Source organism: Cynocephalus volans, chromosome 4, assembly GCF_027409185.1.
Source record: "Cynocephalus volans isolate mCynVol1 chromosome 4, mCynVol1.pri, whole genome shotgun sequence".
Taxonomy (NCBI): Eukaryota; Metazoa; Chordata; class Mammalia; order Dermoptera; family Cynocephalidae; genus Cynocephalus; species Cynocephalus volans.
In genome coordinates, this window is record NC_084463.1 from 102,952,249 (window position 1) to 102,973,426 (window position 21,178).

The 21,178-nt window shown below is 43.1% G+C and overlaps 2 protein-coding genes across 4 annotated transcripts in view; both read left to right on the plus strand.

Annotated features, from left to right (window-relative positions):
• Positions 1–10,122, plus strand: part of STIM1 (stromal interaction molecule 1) — a 224,815-nt gene extending 214,693 nt beyond the window's left edge. Inside the window, exons 10-13 of one of the 3 annotated variants that reach the window (XM_063093389.1) lie at positions 156–391; positions 3,551–3,617; positions 4,019–4,072; positions 8,227–8,311. In XM_063093389.1, coding sequence (XP_062949459.1) covers positions 156–391; positions 3,551–3,617; positions 4,019–4,052 — 337 coding nt within the window. In that variant the 3' untranslated portion in view covers positions 4,053–4,072; positions 8,227–8,311. Of the gene's footprint in view, positions 1–155; positions 392–3,550; positions 3,909–4,018; positions 4,073–8,226 lie in introns of all 3 variants that reach the window. The other 2 variants (XM_063093387.1, XM_063093388.1) reach the window with 2 other exon arrangements.
• Positions 10,123–11,164: 1,042 nt separating this feature from the next.
• RRM1 (ribonucleotide reductase catalytic subunit M1) overlaps positions 11,165–21,178 on the plus strand; it is a 36,718-nt gene continuing 26,704 nt past the window's right edge. The window contains exons 1-4 of the mRNA XM_063093044.1: positions 11,165–11,466; positions 16,970–17,058; positions 19,665–19,842; positions 21,026–21,126. Coding sequence (XP_062949114.1) covers positions 11,448–11,466; positions 16,970–17,058; positions 19,665–19,842; positions 21,026–21,126 — 387 coding nt within the window. The 5' untranslated portion in view covers positions 11,165–11,447. The remainder of the gene's footprint in view (positions 11,467–16,969; positions 17,059–19,664; positions 19,843–21,025; positions 21,127–21,178) is intronic.

Genomic DNA, 21,178 nt, shown 5'->3' on the forward strand with positions numbered 1-21,178 from the left:
GCCTTGATCCAGCTTCCACCTTGCTCTAAGTTTATGAGCTCATTGTGTTTTTTATTCACATATATTCCCCCAACTTGTTACTCTGAGAAGAGGCCTCATTCCTTTTGGGGTTCACACCTAGTTCATGTCTGCAGTTCTCTTTCATCTGTCTTCAGGCAAGCACTGAGTGAGGTGACAGCAGCACTGCGGGAGCGCCTACACCGTTGGCAACAGATTGAGATCCTCTGTGGCTTCCAGATTGTCAATAACCCTGGCATACACTCACTAGTGGCTGCCCTCAACATAGACCCCAGCTGGATGGGCAGTACACGCCCCAACCCCGCCCACTTCATCATGACTGACGACGTGGATGATATGGACGAGGAGATTGTTTCTCCCTTGTCCATGCAGTGTAGGTGACCTCTTTGGTGGGGATGAGGGAAGGAGCCTTCGATGCATGAGTGAAGAAGTCAGTGGCTTCTGTTGTGCTTAAACAATAAATGGGCCAGATATCCAGGAAGATAATTCAACTCATGACCTTGGTCAATAAAGCACAATTTGCATCAGGATATTTCTTTATAGTTGTCCTTTTGGTGGTTTTCCTTGCTATGTGCTCTGTCTGCCCCTCTGGGTCTATTGTGTTAAGTGTCTCCCTTTATTCTTTATTTTTTCTCTTTATTCTCCTCCCCCTCCAACTGTCTACCTGTATAAAAAATAATCTCCTTTAGTGATTCACAATGCAAAAATGGCATTCATTTTGACTATTTATTGCATTTATTTTCATTTTATGTTTCTTTTTCTTAATTGCTAAAGTAGATGAATGGAATGATGTCTCTCTCTCTCTCTCTCTCTGCCTTTTTGTGTGAGGCCCCATGGAGTACTAGTCCCCTGAAGTGATATAGCCCTAAATCCTCCAAGTTCAAAAGGCATTCTTGCCCAGGAGGGATCTCCTGTGCCAGCACGTCTGGCTTTCCACCTGAATTCTTGGACCTTCTCATCCTCTGTCCTGGGTCTTCCCTCTTCCTTCCCTCCCCTGCAAGAGATGGGAGCTGAGTAGAGCAAAGCTGAAAGAGGCAACACTCTGGGAATTCTTCAGTGAATGAAGGGACTTACCCCTTACTGATCCACAGTTGAATTTCTGTTTGGATCAGAAGCTATTTTAGGTACATAGAGTAGGCCTTCTGGTAAAAATATTGTCCTGAGCCCATATCCTGCCAGTGAGGAAGGGATGGCATAAAGCTGGGTCTAGGTTAGGGACTCACTTTCAGAAGGCAAGATTCACTAATCAGGCTGGATTCCTATTCCAGGCAGAATTTATTTGTAAATTTCATCAGTGATACTTTGTGCCTGGCCAAGTCTCTTTGTCTCCCTGATCTGATATCTTGTCAGGACTTTAGTCAAAGGTTAGGATCAGTGACACAGGCAGAACTTGGTCTTGACTTACTGATCTAAAGGCTCCTATGTTCTCCAGGTTGGGAAGGATCTTCATTAGCTCTGAGCTACCCACCCCCTGCCCCCAGTCCTTCCTTTATTACATTGATGGGCAGGCTGAAGCCCTCCATAAATCAGATTCTCTTCTCCTTTTGGCCTGGCTGTTGACCCTAGATGCTGCCTGGCTGATGGGGCGTAGGTTCAGTGACCGCTCTCTCTGTTCAACATCCGCCGGCTCGGATGATCAGTCCCTCTGGAAATACCCGGGTTTGAGGAGCCCCTTTGGGGCTTTGGTTTTTCTGACTTTTGGGACTAAACCAACACTCCTACCCTATGGGCCCCTTCTGCCTGCCTCACACCCCTGCCTGCTCCCTTAATCTCAGCACTGTCCCTACTAACTGCAGGGAGAGGTTCGGGGGTGAGAAGAATCAGTCTGCTCATTCAGGGGCTGGAAAATAGAAGACCATGGTGATGGAAGGCTTTGGCTTCTCCCTTCAGCACAGCTACACAGATGTCCTGGTGGCCTTTCTTCTAGCTGGGCTGGAAGGGAAAGATGAAAGGAAAGATTACCCCTCTCTTTTCTCATTTTCATGTTTCTCTCTTTTCCTCCCTGTTTTCCCTTTCTTCTGCCTCTTCTCCCTGTTACAGCCTTCCTCTTCCTCGTAAGCCTTCCTTTCATTCCTTAAAAGCCACCAGCCATTGAAGTCCTGCTTCCCCAACTCTCTATCTTTATGGACTGTGCTCTCTTCCTCCTAGCCTTTCCAAGGCTTCTGTCACCCTTGTAACCTGGCCCTTTCTTTCATCTTTAGAGAAAAAGCAGAGCAGCTCATTTAGCAGGGTAGAGGAGAAAGAACGAATGTTTGTATTCTCTTTTCAGTTACAGCTGGGAGTGAGCCCAAGGGGGATGCTCTAGCACATTTCTAAGTTACCTGTTGCCCATGTACCCCTTCACTGGGCATGTGGCCATCATCTTCCAGGAGGCTGATTTGCAGCGTTGATACAAGAGCTGTTTCTTTGTCGTTTACATGCTTATTAGAGGAAATTTAGAAAGTAAAAAAGAATAAATATTAGCATAAAAAAGGCATCTATATCCTACCGTATTTGAGCACCTTTTCTTTCAATGTTTTGTCTGTGAATTTTTTTATGTGATTGAGATAATGATAACTACTACCATTTATTGAGTGCCATGACCTGTGTCAGGTACTTTAAAGACATTATCTTGAAGTTTCAGAACAATCCTCTGAGATTTAAGAAATTAGGAATTAAAATGGGGAAGTTGCTCATGTTCACAGGTAGAAATGGAAAGGCCTGATTTCACATTCTAGTGTTTTGTAGTCCAGTGCTCCATATAATTTTGTATCCTTTTTTTTCCCCCCTTGGGCATTTTAATAGGCATTTCCCAGTTCTTAAAATCTTTTTATAAGCATACACACACACACACACACACACACACACACACACACACACACACACACACACACACACACACACACACACACACACACACACACACACACACACACACACACACACACATTTTTTTGACAGCTGGCTAGTACAGTGATGGAACCCAGGACCTTGGTGTTATCAGCACCACGCTCTAACTGAGCTAACCAGCCAGCCCAAGCATAATTTTTAATAGCTTTATAGTCTACCAGCAACTGGCTATATTATCATTTTCCCATTATTCTACCTTTACGTTTACTTTCATACAATTATTAATGATGAGGTGATGAACATGTTTAAGTATAAGTCCCTATCTACCTTGTGAATTATTTCCTGAGATTGGCTTTCTGAAAAGGCTGGTTCTTAGTGCTCTCCTGGACCTTGCCCCAAGCCCTTATCCTACCCTGCCCTGCCTGTATCTTCCCACTAACCACCTTGCCACCTCCCTTTATAGTGGCCTTAGGTCTCCTTCCATTGGAATTGCTACTAAAACTGACCTGGGCACCTCATCTTCAATTTCCCTTCCTTTTCAGGACCCTTGGTGGGAGGTTTCTGGGAGGAGGTGCTCCATTCTCCAGATTGGGAATCAGATGCCCAGAGTGGTCTCCAGCAGGCATTTCTACATGAGTACCTGCTTGCCTGCCAGCCCAAAGTGGGCTGGCCCTTTCTCACATTTTCTTCATTCTCCTTGCAGCCCCCAGCCTGCAGAGCAGTGTCCGGCAGCGCCTCACGGAGCCACAGCATGGCCTGGGATCTCAGAGGTTGGTAGAGGGAGAGGCTGGCCACTTCTTGACAAGCCGGGTATCTCTGCGGCGAATGCGCAGCCTTTCATCTGGACAGTCTTTCAGTTCTGAAGGCTCCGGGACCAGCCCTCCATCTGCTTCTGTTCCTTCTTCCTGCTCCTCTTCCACCACCACCGCCATCACCACCGTCCATGTCCTCCCTGTTTACTACCACCACAGCACTTCCTATTTCCTCCAGACGGAGCCTTACCCTGACCCACCCCCTTCTGACAGCACCACTGTGATGCCTGGGCATTCAGAGAGCTTGGGGTATCAGCTGTCTATCTTCTCTTTCTTTTTTCCGTTCCTTACCTTTCTGCTTCTTTTACCTTTTCCTCTGACTGCTGGCTGCTGCTTGGTCAACTCTGGGGTGTGTGCAGTGGAGAATCTTCTCCTTGTCCTGTCCTTTACTAGCTCTGGACTCCTTTTTTAAGGTCAGCCTAATTCCCTACACCTTTCTCCCATTCTCTGTTTGGGGTTTGCTGACTCCAAAAGTGAGTAACAACCCTCTTCCTCATGATCTTATAGCACTTTTACCTAAACTATGCTCTTTCACATCAATTACCTCAGTGGGACCCCCACTCCCTTTACTCCTTCAACAAGCATTTATTGTCTACTCTGTGCCAACCTCTTCTGGGCATTCACAGATGATAAGATACAATGCAGCCATTAAAAACTACAGTCTGGTCTGGGAGAGATACATAAATAATTATGTAACAATTTGATAAGTGCTATGAGGGTGTTGAGGAAGAAGTGACTAACAGTGTGTATCTGGGTGGAATGTTTCATAAAAGAGATGACATTTGTGCTAATACCTGGTGTACAGGGAATGGAGAAAGAGTCTTCTAGGCTGAGGAAACATGTGCAGAGGCTTGGAGGTTCAAGAGAATATGATATATTTGTGGTTAGAACATTAGATATGTGTTGGTGGGAAGGGGAAGCAGATGAAGGGCTTTGAAAAGCTAAAAGTTTTGGCCTTTCCCGTCTAGGAGAACTGCAAAAGGTTTCTAAAAGAAAGTGAACTGTTCATATTTGCATTTTAGAAATAACATTTTAGTGGTGTGTGTGAAGGAAGGAAGGGGAAGACTACAGAAATTTGGAAATCATTGCAGTAGAACACTAGGGGAGGTAATGAGGTCTTGGGATAGAAAGAAGATGATTAATTTGGTGACTGAGTGTGGGCGTGGAGGAAAGGGAGGAATCTAGTATGACACCTAGGTTTCTAGCTTGAGTGACTGCCTGGATTTAGTGTCCTCAATGGAATTATGGAACAGAAGAGGGGACACAGGTTTGGGGATTTCAGACAAGAAAAGCTTATAGGTGAGGCAGGTAAAATGGTTCTGAAAGGTTTAGTAATTTCCCCTAGGTCCCACGGCTAATTAGGAGCAAGAGCATAGACTAGAACTTGGCTTACCATTCCAGGACACTCTTGGATATTTTTGTCCTTTTCTACAAGGTCTCAATAAGTCAACCGAAAACCAATTGGTGGAAGTCTTTCTCCCACCGCCTGGTCTGGCAGCTGCATGGACTTTCCCTGTTAATACCTCAAGATGATCAGCTAGGGTCAGAGGTAGTAGCCTTGACCATGCCTGGAACAAGGTTAGAGGACCCTCAAAAAGTCCCTCCTCTCTGGAAGTACTTCTCATCTCCAAAGTTGTGACCAAAGCCCAGTCCTGGCCTCTGGGCTGCAGGCTGCTTCCTCTGTGGCTTCCTTTTGTCTTTCCTCACTCTGGATACCTGTCTCTCTGGCTCTGCCCCTTGAACCCATGGACAGTTATCCTTGAGGACTGTTCCTTTTTCTTCCACAAAGGTACTGCCCTTACTAGAATTATTACTCAGCAGAGCTGCTCATTTTTACTCTCATCCTCATTTTCATCCAAAAGCCTCGGGAGGGAGACTGCCCCTCCCAATACAGATGGAGAGGGTTGAATTGGTTTGGGGAAACTAGGGGATGCTGTGAATCTCATGCTTCAAGGCCTAAGCTGAGGGCAGTGGGGAGGAATGGTGGGGAGGTACTTGCGTCTGCCTGGCCTGTTCACTCTTAATTTTCTTTTGCACCACGCACCAGAGGATCATCTCTAAAGGCAAACAGGCTCTCTAGTAAGGTTAGTAGCTTGGGATGGGAATCCAAGACAGCCTAGCCTTTGGGGAGGGACACTGCTGGCCTGAATGGTCTCAAAGATCAGGGAGGGAAGGTGAGCCTGCCTCAGTGGGCCTTTTCCCTCCTACATCTCCCTAGGCTTCCTCTGAGATTCTTATCTTATTTTGGCAGTCTCAGCTTTTAGTTGATAAGGGAAGTATAGAAGGATGGGAATCAAGGCCAAATGGTGCTGTAAGCCAGGAAAAGTGAGGCTGGAAGGGCCCCAACCTCTTGACTTCTCTTTCTTGGTGTTAGAGGGCCCCTTTTCTCAGTATGATTGTTCCCCAGAACTTCCTTGGCACCTGGCTCAGCGGTATATATGTGTGTGGAGAAGGCAGGATATGGAGAAGATCATTTTGGGGCTTAGAGAAACAAGGATACATTTAGATGGAAGTAAGGACAGTGTCAAATATATAAAACCAAATGAGACTGAATATTTGTAAACACTAGAGTATATGGCTGAAACAGCATTTGTAGAATGGAAGCTGGAGCTGGAATTGTTCTCTGTTATCCCCTGAGTCCAGGAAGTTACTCCAGGAAGGTACCATGGAAAGTATTAGTAGTCCAGGAAGGTCCAAGAATGTACTGAGTCCAGGGAGGTACCATGGAGGGACTGCTTAATTACTAGTTTCCTATTGAGAATTAAACCTATAATAGATAGGATACAACCCCCTGCTTTTGCCTGTTTCAGGGGCCTGGTGCCCTCCCTAACCTCTTCTGTTTTTTATTTAAAATATTTTTTAAAATTTATTTTTTATTTTATTTTTTAGTGGCTGGCCGGTACAGGGTTCTGAACCCTTGACTTGGTGTTATCAGCACCAGTCTCTAATAAAATGAGCTAATCGGCCAGCCCATAAATTATTTTTAATTGAAACAAATTGATTGTACACATTTATGGGACACAGAGTTATATTTCAACCTCCTTAACTTCTGACTCTTATAGGACTTCTTTCCAGGTCCTATGGTGCTCCTCCCCACTTCTGACTCTTTTCCTTTGGCTTCCTGACTCAGATGTTTAAACATTTCCCTTAGCCCTCTCCTTTGCTTCTGCTGTGGGTTCTTAGGCCTCTGGAAAGTAGAAGGAGGGTTCAGGATTGGCAGAGGAACCCCATATCTCCCTTTTGTCTATAGAGGCAGGAAGAGTGGCCTCTGGAATTGGTTTATGGTCTTCTTAGGAACAGCCATCCCCATAAAGGGTCTCAAGTTCCTGGACTAGCCTCTGAGTGTGCATGTCCAGTGTGCAGTGGCATATCCCTATAACTCAGCCTTGCAAAGAAGCCTGTGGTGACTAGCCCCACTGTGGCCCTTTCAGTTTGGCTGGCCTCATCATTTTCATTCCCACAATACTTTCTACATTTCCAAGTGCTTTGCCAACATATTTGATCCTCCAGTCTTTTAAGATAATTGAATTGGTATTGTCTTCATTGGGCGAAAATTGAGAAGCAGCAAATTTAGATGACTTGTCCAAAATCACACAGAAGAGTGTAGAGCTCTTCTGAAACACTGCTCCTTAAAGGCCAACATCCTGTCTTTCTATGCCTCCTTACATTCTGTCAGCAGAGCTCTGAAAGAGACGCTATCCTTCCTACTGCCACCACAGACTTTGATTTGAACTCTGCAGTACTTCTCTGTGACCTTCTTTGAAACCTGTGAGAGGATTGGAAGAGGCAGCATCCTGGCCTTTTGGAGTGGCTGAGGGATTATTTGCAAGGCTGTTCTAACCTTCTCCTCCCCAGCCTGGGTCAGGTCCACTGACTGCACGTGCCCTGTTCCTTGGGGCCTGGCCCAGACTGAGTGTATGACAGGGTATGACAGAAGTAAGTGGGGGAGGAAGGCATGGAAAATGGTTACTTAGAACGGCATGTAGGTTCTGTGTTAGATTAGGGTTAAGTCCTAAGAAATCTAGCCAGCTATGAGAGGGCAGAGACTTAAATGAGGAGGATATCTGTAGAATTTAAGCCTATGATTGCATCAATTAAGAGTCTGAGCATTCAGCAGTGGTTGGGTCCAGGCATTGGAAAACCCTTTGCGAGACAAATGATGGTATAATGACATTTGTTTTTGTTTCCTATTGTCTGTTTCTTCTCTCCCTATCACTTTTCTCTTTCTTCTCTTTCTCTCCTTGGTCCTTCTTATTTCTGCCTATTTCTCCTTTTGCTTTTCTTCCTCCACAATTCTACTCTGTCTCTTCCACAATCTATCCTAATTCCCTATTCCTGCCTCCTCTCTTATCCTATACTTATGGTCTACTCAACTTCCTTCTATTCCCCATTACTCTGTCCTTCCCACCTGCCTGTTCATCCTATTTATCTCTCCTGCTCTCCTTCTATTCCCATTTTTGTACCCTGTCCTTGTCTTCTTATGTTGTCCCTCTCTACTCTTCAACTTTCCCCTTGTCTCCCTATCCTGCATGTGTTCCTTTCTTCCTCTCTACCCTATGTCTTTCAGGGATTTGACCAATTCTGATTCGGAGTCTTCCCTCCACATGAGTGACCGCCAACGTATGGCCCCCAAACCTCCTCAGATGAGCCGTGTTGCAGATGAGGCTCTCAGTGCCATGACTTCCAATGGCAGCCACCGGCTGACTGAGGGGGTCCACCCAGGGTCTCTGGTGGAGAAACTGCCTGATAGCCCTGCCCTGGCCAAGAAAGCATTACTGGCGCTGAACCATGGGCTGGACAAGGCCCAGAGCCTGATGGAGCTGAGCCCCTTAGCCCCACCTGGTGGCTCGCCACCTTTGGATTCTTCCCGTTCTCACAGCCCCAGTTCCCCAGACCCAGACACGCCATCTCCAGTTGGGGACAGCCGAGCCCTGCAGGCCAGCCGAAACACACGCATTCCCCACCTGGCTGGCAAGAAGGCCGTGGCTGAGGAGGATAATAGCTCTATTGGTGAGGAGACAGACTCCAGCCCAGGCCGGAAGAAGTTTCCACTCAAAATCTTTAAGAAGCCTCTTAAGAAGTAGGCAGGATGGAGGTGGCAGTGGTGGGACAGCTTGTCCTTCCCTGGGTCTTCTGCTTCCCCTCCCTTCCCTTGCTCCAAGACCTCTTGCCCCTAGAGTGGGGCATGGGAGGGGCTGGCCCAGGGGCCTAGGACTTTACATAACTGCCTCCCTCATCCTTGGGTCTTTCATCATTATTTATTAACTGACCACCATGGCCTGCCTGCCCTGCCTCCCTCCCAACCATGGGCTGCTGCTCTCACTTCCTCTCCACTTCAGTGCATGTCCCCTCAGCTCCCAGCTCCACCTCTAGGGTCCAGCTTCTGTCTCTGCTGTCCCAGTTTTGAGGTTTGGTTTCTAGTTTCTGTCTCCTGCTTTCAGACTCCTCCCTCTCACCACTCACCAGCTTTCTTGCAGTTGCAGGGAAGATAGGAGGAGTAACTTCTGACACCTGTGCCTCAGATCTGTTCCACCCCACCCACAATGGTTCTGTTTGCCCTAGACTGGGGCCTAAAGCCTAATCTTTGGAGTTTGTTCTTTGGGAGTGTCATGGTCCAGAGAGAACCTCATCCTAGAGCTCACTCAGGCCTCCAGAGGCCATAAGGAGTGAAACAAATCCCCAGACGATAAGCTACCAGAGAGTTTTGAAGAGAAGCTAGGCATGGGGATGGATGGGAGAGACCTTTCTTAGTTGGAGCCAGAGCTGTGGGCTATAAGGCAGTTGCCTTCTCTCTTCTCCCACCCACACCTGCCTCCCTCTTACCCCTGCTCCCCCACACTTCAGGAGGGATTGTCTCTAAGAGGTGCTGCCCCAGAGCTCCTCTAGCATCGATACTCCTGGGGCTCAGGACAATTGGCTCCCCTGGCCATGGGAGTCACAGCCATGATAGAGGGCTTTCATGGGCTTTGGAGCTGTTGGGCAAGGATGTTGTCATATTTTAAACCAAAAGACAAAACAAAAGTAAAAAAAGAAATCTCCTGAATTTCCCAAGTGCCTACACTGCATACTCCGCTTATCTGACCCCATTTTTATGTTACTTCATAGCCTGGGCCAGAGGCTCAAAAAGGACACAACTGGTTTGGGGAAGGGGTGGCTAAGGAAGATGGTATAGGTCAAGGTGGCTGTGTGACCACTTCCCACAACCCTTCCCACCCTCTAGATAACTCTCTCCTTTACCTGTTTTTGCTATGGCTATAAAGGTATTTTCTCTCTGTCCCATTCCTTGCCATGCCTTTGTCCTGGGACCCTATTTTGGGCCTGAGGTGGGTGTACCTGGGGCTGGTCTTAGGAGGATGCTAGGCTGCAGACTGCCTTGTACCCCCTGGACACCCTCACATGGGTTTTTCTGTGTTACTTCATAAGACTTTGAAGTCCAATAAAGCATGTAGGAGATTTTAACCTTTGCTGGCTTTGACTCTCATTGTGTTCTCTCTACTCTCTGTAGCATGACAGGGGATAAAGAAGAGACTGTTCTTCCTTTGCCCAGGGAAAACAAAACTTGAATGCACATCCCCAAAAGCTCTCTGGGTAGGGTTACCAGATAAAATACTAGATGCCCAGTTAAATTTGAATTTCAAATAATTTCTTTTAGTATAACTATGTCTCATGCACAATCTGGGACACATTTTTATTTGCTAAATCTGTCAACACTATTTCTGTGCCATCTTGACCCTGTTTACCCTATAGCTTCACCTATGACTTCGAATATACTACACAGGGAGATTGGGCAGCATCTGGAGGGAAGTGAGAAACCAATGAAAGGTTTTGAAAAGTTTTAGGGAGACGATGCCACAGATGAAACTTCATAGATTAGGCGGTGTTTCCCAATCAGAAGCTCCTACACCAGCCTTGTATATTAGGGTTTTTATCGGTTTTTACTCATCACATTCAGTCACCAAGTCCATCCTACCTCCTCAAGGCAACAGCTGCCTTATTGCTGACCCTGTCTCTGCCACCGTACACTGGAAAACCCTAAAAGCATATTGGTCATGGCCCAGCCATGCTTAAAACTCAGGGCTCCTGACTTCTGTCCAGATGAAATCCAAACACCTTTGGCCTAGCATTGGCTTTTTTCTAACTTTATTGAGTGCCAGGCTTCTTGCCAACCTAAGAGTCCTGAGGCTGCCTAGGCTAGAGCCCACATTGGACGGTGTCTCGGGGCTATCATAATGTAACAGTCAGAATAAAGAGCATTCTGGATGGTTGGCTTCTGTCATTTCAAAAATATGTGAACCATCTTGACTTCGGCAGGACCGCGCAGGCGAGAGAAGCGCGCGCCTAACCTAGCGGGCTCTGCGTGCTACGTCAGGGCCCCGGGGCCCTGGGAATCGGCTTTGCCCATACACAACATGGCGGCAGGAGAACAGCGTTCCCAATGTGGCCCTGGGAGAGGCGCAGTCTCCTGGGCCTTGCCCAAACTCAACATGGCGGCTACAGGGCGCGCGTAGTCCTGCCCATCCGGCCCCGGGCGTAGGCAGCGTCGAGTAGCGCCATTCGAACTCCGTCACGTCGCTTTGTGCGTCGCGGGTGGCGGGCGCGGGAAGGGGATTTGGATTGTCGCGCCTCTCCTCTGGTGAGGAAAGTGCTGGCTGGCTCCAGCTCTTGTCCCCGCGTTTGGAGCAGCGCCTGGAGCACAACCCGTTGCACTCTACCACCTTCTCGATCCCGCCGGTGCCTCAGAGGGGCAGCCCCGTCTTGAATCGTTCAGCGCCTCAGCCACTAGCCGCGATGCATGTGATCAAGCGAGGTGAGGGGCCCGGGAGGGGGGTTAGGGGACGCGGGCTGCTGCTGCCGGCTCCGTATTACCCACGCCCGCCCGTCTCCGCCGCTTCCCGCCCTTCTCGCTGCGGCTTCCCGCCCTGTCAGCCAGCTTGGCTTTCTGTCTTCCGTCCGTCTGCCTCCATCCTTCTTATGGCCTTCAATCTTTGTACCCTCGGCTTTGCCATCTTGCCGCCTTTCAAAAGAATAACACCTGCCCTGTATCAAGTAGTTACTTTGTGCGCCCAGCGCTTTCCAGACACTGTTTTATTCCTCGCTACAAGCCTCTGAGAGAGGATTATTACTCCACTTTACAGACGAAGAAACTGAAGCTCAGAGAGGTTTCGGTGACTGACCCAAAGTCACCCAGTTAGTTGATGGTGAGGTCAGGATTACCCGTAGCTGACAACAGTTTTATTTGAAAACTGTGGGATTGGTAATCTGTCCTAGGTACAGGAGGGAGCCAGGAAAGAAGACTGTACCCTACACAGGCACCTGTCAGTTTACTGATAGCTTTTGTGGGGTGAGGATGGGAGTGTGGGGTGGGAAAAAGAAAAAAAAAAAAAAAAAGATCCTAGACACAGACAGCACCCTGGAGTTTGCCCTTTGTAAAAGAGATTGTGTTGCCTATGCCCCAGGAGTAGTCCCAGAGGAGAGTTTGGGACAGGGTCTAACTGCCCTTCCCCTTCATGGGAAGAGAGACTGAGTCAAAGAAGGGTGGCCAACACGTGTTCTGACAGGATGGGGATTGGGAAGAGTCACCTACTAGTATTCTTTCTCAACAGTTATTTTTCATTAGACTTGCCGAACCCTTGCCCTTGATGTTATCAACACTGTGCTCTAACCAACTGACCGAACCCACCAGCCTCTTCTTTTTCTTTCTTTTTTTTGGTGGTTGGGGATCCGAACCCTTGATCTTGGAGTTTTTCATATGCCTCTTTTTGTGCTCAGCCCGTGGAGACGGTCCCTGCTTTGGGAGTAGGTTTAATGAGGTTGGAAAAACAAGAGCAACATATACTTAGAGAGCCAAATGAGACAGGTATGAACAAGTTTTCAGTGGAATCTACTTGCTTCTTTTAAAGCAACAAAATTATTTCAAAATTGTAGGCATTTAGTAAATATTGGTTGATTGACTGGATGTTTCTGTTTTGTCCAGTGAGCTGTGAACATTTCAATGATGGAAATTTTTCTGTTTACATTTAGCACGGGACATGCCATGAATAGGTGCTCAAAGAGTGAATGGGAATAATTATGTCAAAATGTAGTATATGTGGGTAGGCTGGTAGATGATTTGGTGGTGTCCAGATTGGTTTAACTACAGCCAAGAGATAGAGGTGGACAATGGTGGCCCTTCTTCCCGTTTTTAGTTTCTTGAGAGCATCATACTCTGAATTTCCCTAGCCCCCCATTTTAGCCGATGAGACCAAAGACCAAAAACACATTGTGTGCTTTGTTGGTCCATTCCAGTGAGTGAGAGATGAGCATCTAGTTTTCAACCTCTAGAAAGAGATATGGGAGAGATGTTTGAGGATGGTCTTATAATCAGTAAGAAAGACGAATTGAAAACTATGGACTCCTTGGGCTGGTGGGTTAACTAACTTGGGAGAGCATGGTGCTGATAACACTAAGGTCAAGGTTTGGATCCACTTACTGGCCAGCTGGCCGCCTCCCCAACCCCCCCAAAAAAGAAAATTTATGACTCAAGATTACCAGAGTGGGTAACACCTCTGTGTTGAACTTTTAAAACCTTTTGGCTCTAACCAACTGAGCTAACTGGCCAGCCCTCAAGTACTTACTAAATGTGTTAATATCTTGCTAAATACTGTGAGGGAAATCATAGAGGGAGAAGACAGCTCCATCTTCAGAAATGTTAAAGTTGTTAGGAATTTAGGAATAATCCATATGAGAATTATTAGATAAGGGAATACTGGATGAGTTTTTCTTTTTTTCTTTTTCTTTTTGGCGGCTAGCTGGTATAGGGATCCGAACCCCTGCTCTTGGTGTTATCAACACTGTGCTCTAACCAACTGAGCCAATGGGTTTTTTTTTTTTTTTGTCAGTTGGTCATTATGGGTATCTGAACCTTTGATCTTGGGAGTTTTTCTTATCTGCTATCTTGAGCTATTTTTCCTAATGGGAGAGTATAATTCCTCAAGGAAATTTAGGTTAAAAAAGTACTATACTTTATCTTAGCCAAAAGGCCCAGAAGCGATTAGGTTAAAAAAAATGAAATAGAAGTTGAGAACTATTGCAGTAAATGAGAAGTAGCTGACTGAGTTGTAAGCAGTACTTTGAAATTTAGTATAGTGTTTTCAAAACTTTGGATTATAACCCACAGTAAAAAATACATTTCACATACATGTACATGTATGTATGTATATACATAAAACTGAAACAAAAATTTATAAAAGAATATCTTCTAAAGCATCCATTGCACTCAGTCTCTTCTATTCTAGATCCTTTCCCTATCCCTCCCTCTAATTCCGTTCACAGTCGATTATATTATTTTACAACTCCATGTGCTGGATACTGTGCTGGCACTGGGATTATAGTGGTGAGTAGGCAGACATGGTTCCTGCTTTCAAAGATCTTATAATCAATTGAGAAAGATAGACAAATAAAAAAGTAATGTAATAAAATACGATAAATACCCCTGTAGATTAGGTACAGGCTATAGTAGCCCATTCATTCAGTTATTTAGAAAGCATTTATTCAGTATCTCTTTATACAAGGTACTGTTTTTAGTGCTGGAGATTCAGCAGTGAACAAAGCAGACTAAGTCCCTTTTCTCATGGAATTTACATCCTAATGTGGGTGGGAGTGGTAAGTGTGCACACAAAATGAGTAAACATATAAGAATTGGTTAATTTCAGGTAGTGATAAGTGAGATGATGATAATAAAACAGGGTAACGTGATACAGATGAATGAGAAAATAACCTTGGATTGGGTAGTCAGGGAAGGCCTAAGAAGCTGACATTTGAGCTGAGCCCTGAATAATACTAAGAGCCAACTATGAAAATCTGTGGCCTGAACATTACAGATAAGAGGGAATAGAAAGTTCATAGCTTGTAGAAAAGGCACATCTTTGGTCTTATAGGATTAGTGAAGTCTTCCTAAAGAGAGAATAATCAAAAACAGCTTATAACCAAGAGACTTTCAATTAATATTCTAGAGGATTTCAGAAGAGGAAGAGGTCAACATGAGTTACAATGGTTGGGGCAGGTTTCATGGAGATGTGAGAGTTGGAGGATGAGTAGGAGTTAGATGTATGGAAAGGTGCAATAGGGACTTTTAGGCAGAGTAAGGTATAAGGAATGATGCATATGTGGGAATGGGAGGCCCTACTGCGACTTAAGATATTTCACAGGGAAAAGTAGAAGAGATGAGGTGAGGATAAAGTAAGGAAGACCTTGCTTGAGAGAAGAGGATAATGTAAGCAGTGAGAAACAGGGATTAGTGATGTGATGAAATCAGCATCTGGGTTGAAAAATTGACCAAGTGGAAGGACAAGCTAGAGAACAATGGGTAATTGGACCTTTAGACCTTTAGTCTGCCTCCCATTCTCCAGTGTGAGTTAAGACCATGTACTTTTCGTCAGTTTCCTGATTAACTTCAGAACTTTTGGCAGCTGCAGAATTCTCTCTGCTAATGTTGCTCTGTGGTTACCTGTCTGCCTATAAAGCCATTGGTAGAGCACTGAGGACTCAATCTCAGTGTGCGCCAGTTTTTCTCTGTTCCAGAGTTGATCACTGCAATGAGTCTGGTCAGAAAAGTAGGTCACATGGTATGCAGAAAGAGAAGGGCTATCTTAGTGTTACTATATTAGTGTAGAAGAAAAAGCAACTCGTTCCAGATGGGTTAGTTCTTCATCAAACATTTGATAACTTACCTTGTGCCAGGCACTAAATTTGAGAATACAGATGTGAAGGAGAAGGCCAAATGTAAACACGTTTAAAATGTTGCCTATTTAACTAGTTACAAAGGATTATAGGTGCACAGAGAAGACAAAAAGTAGAGCAGTATGAGACACTAACTTTTCTTGTGTGCCTATGTTGTATCACATACTGTGTTCAATGTGTTTTCCCAATAAGAGCTGCTTTATTTTTAATAATATTTAAAATTACAACTATACCAAAGTTATTATAACCAAAGCACTTTTTGCCTTATCTCATTTTATTGTTATAATAAACTGATGAGGTAAGTGGAATAGGTATGATAATTATCCTCCTACAAATGAAGATCTGTGAAATGACTGAGCATGTTATGTGTGGCTTGCCTGAGATTCAGCCTATTTAGTGGTTGAATAGCCACTATTTTTGGTAAGAGTAAATAAAGGTTGGATGAGCTACTATTTGAGGTTAAACTAAGAATAGTGGGACTTTTTATCTGGAAGGACAAAGAGGGATGTGATCTAAATCCAAAATCATGAAAGGAATAACTAGATAAGGGGTACATGTATTTGCTTACTATATCCCCAAAATATTAAAACTAAAAGGTTGCCTCTGAAAGATTGTCTTGAATTACAATTAGAAATACTTCTTTATATGGTATGAAGTAAATTCAAAGCCATTAATTAACTTAGGAGACTAGGCAAGCCAATTTACCATAAAGGTGTTAGAGTGGAGACAGGTTTATAAATCAATTAGCATTCAATGAATACTTGAGTAACTACTATGTGCTAGGCCTCGGTCCTTAGTCTGGGCACTGGGGAGTACATTGGTAGATAAAACATGCAAAAATCTTTATCTTTTTGGAAGTTATATTCTAATAAATGGGTACAGGAAGTCACACAATAAACAAATACATAAGTAAAATATGTAGTATATCAGATGGTGATAAGAGCTATGGACAAAAAACCATAGAAGGAGAAAGGGGGATAAGAAGAGCAGAGTTGTGTTGAGGGCATTGCAATTTAAAATAGGGTCATCAGGGACAGCCTTATTGAGAAGGTGGCATTGAGCAAAGACTTAAAGTATGTTCAAATAGCAAGGAGGCCAGGGTTGCCAAGGGAGAGTAAGTAAGGAAAGTGGGAGAGTAAGAAGTGAAGTGGGGGAGGTAGGGGTGGGTGAACAGGGCAGGTTGGGTAGGATTTTGTGGACTATTGTAATGATCTTGACTTTTCATTTTTAAGGAGATGGGAAGCCATTATTAGGGGGTTTGAGAGGGTAAATGATATGATTTTCACTTAAGTTTTAAAGGGTAATTCTGGCTGCTATGTGGAACAAGCTGTGAAACATCATTTGGGAAGTTACTGCAAGAATTCATCTGATTATAATGTAAGGGAAGGGAATACTTTCAATATTAAATCCCTACTTTTTGCATATGACAGAGAAGACAAAAATCTCTTGAATCTATTGGTAGTCTGAATCTTTTATCTGTGAAAAGTGTTTCATGTTGGTTAATTTGAAAAGTTCACGTTGATTACATTTGGTTCTTTGACATTGCCATCTTAATAAGTGCTAACATGAATTGTACGGTTTGATTACTGCAGATGGCCGCCAAGAGAGGGTCATGTTTGACAAAATTACATCTCGAATCCAGAAGCTTTGTTATGGACTCAATATGGACTTTGTTGATCCTGTAAGTATATCTTTTTATATCTTGGGTTCCTTGCTTTATGTGATTCTTTCTACTTGTTTCTTATCTCTGGCCCTTTATTCACCTGATATACTTTGGTTTGGTATTCTGGCTGTATCCTTGGATATAAGATGTGAATTCATTGCCTAAGACATTTTTTCTTAATTTTGGTTCTGTCCTGTGAGTTCTCACTTTTCAGAGAACTATGAATGTGAGCAAAGAGGAAAACTTGATATTAGCACTTAATATCAGAGATTTTTTGAGTAAATTATTTGTAAGTAGAAAAGCCTGTCGTTTTGGAATTGTGGTCATTTGAGTAGGAACTAGTTTGCAATTTGCTTTCTGCTGTCTGTGTAAAAAGAATGTATTTAAGTATTATAAAGTAGATTTAATGGACAATATCTAAGAAGAACAAACTATTCACAAGCAAGTCACTTTGCTTTTCTTCTTATCTTTTGTAACTCCCCTACTCTAGACCTTAATCATTCCTTATCTGGACTGCTTTCTAAAGCGGTCTCTAGGTGTCCTCCAGCCTCTCTCTCATCTTGCCCTTTTCAAATGCGTCTTCCACTTGGCTTCTAATGTGAAATTCCTAAAATGCAAATCTCTATAAGAGCCATTTTCCAAACCCGCCCATATTGCTGCAGCCTTATTTAGGTATTTTACCTGTACTTCTATAACACCTGTGCTCACTTCATAGCTTTAACTGCATAGTATGGAAACTAATTATATATCTCTGTCCTCCCCTAGAATTGAGGATGAGCTCTATCTTATTCTTACATTTTCTCAGGGCTTGACAATTATCTAATTAGATACTTGATAGATGTTTAATTGACTAAAGTAAACTTTGGTCAAGAGAAGATAATTTTATAAAACTTTAAAATTGCTTATTATAAATTCTCTTTTACATTTAAGACTTCTGAACAATAATTAGAATAGTGGAATGTTAGAGTTTTAGTGAACCTGAGAGCTCATCCTGTTTCATCTTCTTTGTTTTACAGATAAGAAAGGTCCAAAGAGAGAAGGGGGGTGATTTAAGTTAGTGGGAGAAGAACTTAGGTGTCTTGACTCCCAGATATTCTATTGCTTCATGCAATACTAAATTTTAGAGTGTAATGTAAGGGTGCTGTAGCAGAATCAAGCTTCTAGGGTGGATTCTGCTGAAAAAGTCTGTATGCTATTAGATCTGGCACAGTTACCATACAGATGTTAATTTATTCAGAGTTCTGATTACTTGCCATGTAGTACCAGGTCTGGGAAGAAAGTGATCAAGAGCAACTTGGGCTAAGCTATATTGTAATTAGAATAGATTGCAAATTTAAAATAATTGCACACACACACGTCTTTTTTAGGGGGGTACACTTTGGTCAACTGAGAAATGCATTCATTTTCTGTTGGATTACTTTTTTAAGGATTCAGTAAACACACACATCCATATACAAGTTAGGATTTGTTTTTCATAAAAGTGTATGGTATTAACTGTGCATTATGTGTTTTAAAAAGTGGAACTTCAGGGCCGGCCCGTGGCTCACTTGGGAGAGTGTGGTGCTGATAACACCAAGGCCAAGGATTTGGATCCCTATATAGGGATGGCCGGTTATCTCACTTGGGAGAGCATGATGCTGACAACACCAAGTCAAGGGTTAAGATCTCCTTACCGGTAATCTTTAAAAAAAAAAAAAAAGAGAGAGAAAGTGGAACTTCTTGTAATATGGTCTTGAAAACAGTGAAATGCAGTGAGTTTTAATGAGATTTGGAGCCAGAAGACTTGGACAGTGATTTAACCTTGGGTGATTCCTAGTAATCTGAGCCTCAGGTTCCTCATGTAAAGTGGTGATAGTAATAATATCCATCTCACAAAGTGGTTGTGAAGTGTCAGAGAGTATGAAAGTTGAAACACTTTGTAATTTGTGAAGTGCTAAATTAAATTATTAGATGACTAAGCCCCAACCCCAATTCATGCTTTCATCTCTTTTAATTAGAATGATTAAAGTCTGACTTGCTTTCCTCAGGTAGAACTGGGAGAAGGTGAGTAAGTATGGAGCTGAAGCCCTGATCACATAAGGAGAATTTGAATGAAAGATGGGGAAATACTTATAGAAGCATTGATCTATTTTCAGCTATTTTCCTGTGGCACTATTAATCTTTTTAAAGACTGTACTTAGATTTTTTTTAAGTGACGCCTTTTCATTGTATATGTAGTATTCATTTTCTGGCAGCTCTATTGGTTTAAGAATTTTTATTACTAAGTTTCCCACAGCCCATTAATCTGAAAGATAATTTTTCTTTTCTTTTTTTTTTTTTTTTAATTTTTTTTAAATTTTTTTTTTTGACTGGTAAGGGGATCTTAACCCTTGACTTGGTGTTGTCAGCACCACGCTCAGCCAGTGAGCTAACCAGCCATCCCTATATGGGATCCGAACCCGGGGCCTTGGTGTTCTCAACATCGCACTCTCCCGAGTGAGCCACGGGCCAGCCCCTGAAAGATAATTTTTCAAAAAGGAAGTTGTGTTATTATGATATAAATTTGGTTGTTTTCTTAATTGCTCTTTTAAGGAAGCTATTGTTTCTTGGGTAAGCTCAAGTAATTCTTGATTTTGTTTTTGTAGACTCACATCACCATGAAAGTAATCCAAGGCTTATACAATGGGGTCACCACGGTGGAACTAGATACTTTGGCTGCTGAAACAGCTGCCACCTTGACTACTAAGCACCCTGACTATGCCATCCTGGCAGCAAGGATTGCTGTCTCTAACTTGCACAAGGAAACAAAGAAAATGTTCAGTGGTGAGTCCGGGGTGAAAAAATTAGAAAGAATTTAGTATTCTCAGAATATTAGTAAGGGTACTAGAAAGACACTTTGAATATGAAAAGAAAAGTTACATCTTGTTTAAAAAAGCACAGTGTGTAAATGTGTCCAGTGAGAGGGGATTAGAACTTCCTGTTTCTCCCTGATGCTGACTTGCTGCATAAAAGGGTCAATGGATCCTTGTACTTCATGCTTTTTTTATTTTGGACAACTGACTGGTATAGGGATTCGAGCCTTTGGCCTGTTGTTCATACTTTTTGTTCTGTTTTCTAAAGCTCATCTTACAGGCAGTTGGTGGTGGCATGGTTGAAAAAATGAATAATATTTATCGACAAATTCTAGGTTAAACAAAATGTTACAGTTGATCTTTTGTCATCACTAGCAAACACTTCATTCTGTTTTACAGCCCAGGGAATGTGGGCAAAGGAAGGTTCAATAATTTCAATTCAATTCAATAAGAAGCCAACTGGTAGACTGAGATTAGATATCTTTTGGCTGTCAATTCTTTTGGCTCTCAATTCTAGTTCTCTTATGTGGGGCCTCATACATTATATCCTCCCCCTTCAGTAGATTTATTGTGAAGATGTCAGTTCTCCTGAAATTCACTTCATTCCCATTCAAAATGCCAGTGTTTGTATGTGTGTAAGTTTTGTATATAAATGCAGAGGGCCAGATACTGTTATGGTATCTTGAAGAGCAGAGTGAGGGAGCTAACTAAATGTATGTTTATAGAAGAAGTGAACTGTTTGGGATAATAGATTCTGTGTTATAAGTTGGGTTTCTGTTGTTAGAATAAAAATAATTGGTGAGAGGAGATTATAATTTCTGTATTTCCTTAAATTTAACCAATAATTCTTAATGGGTGTGAGAATCACCTGGGAATCTTTTATACTACAAGAGCTTATACTCACTTCAACTCTGGAAGATTTCTTTAAATGAGGCATTATCATATATTTATTCAACATGTATATGTTTATTGAGCACTTTTCTATGCTAGGTACTGAGGTGAGTTGTGATGAAAAAAAGGGTTGAGAACTAGTGTTTCTTATTACTGGTGTTTTTCTTATTACTAGTGTTTTTCTTATTACTAGTGTTTCTGTTACCTAAGGATTGAATTAGCTGTTAAGTGGTTTTGACATTTTTATTTTTTGTTTTTTTAAGATGTGATGGAAGACATCTACAACTACATAAATCCACATAATGGCAAACACTCTCCCATGGTGGCCAAGTCAACACTGGATATTGTTTTAGCCAATAAAGATGTATGTATAACAGTTTTCCGGTATAAATTTATTGATAGATTTTTTTTTAAAA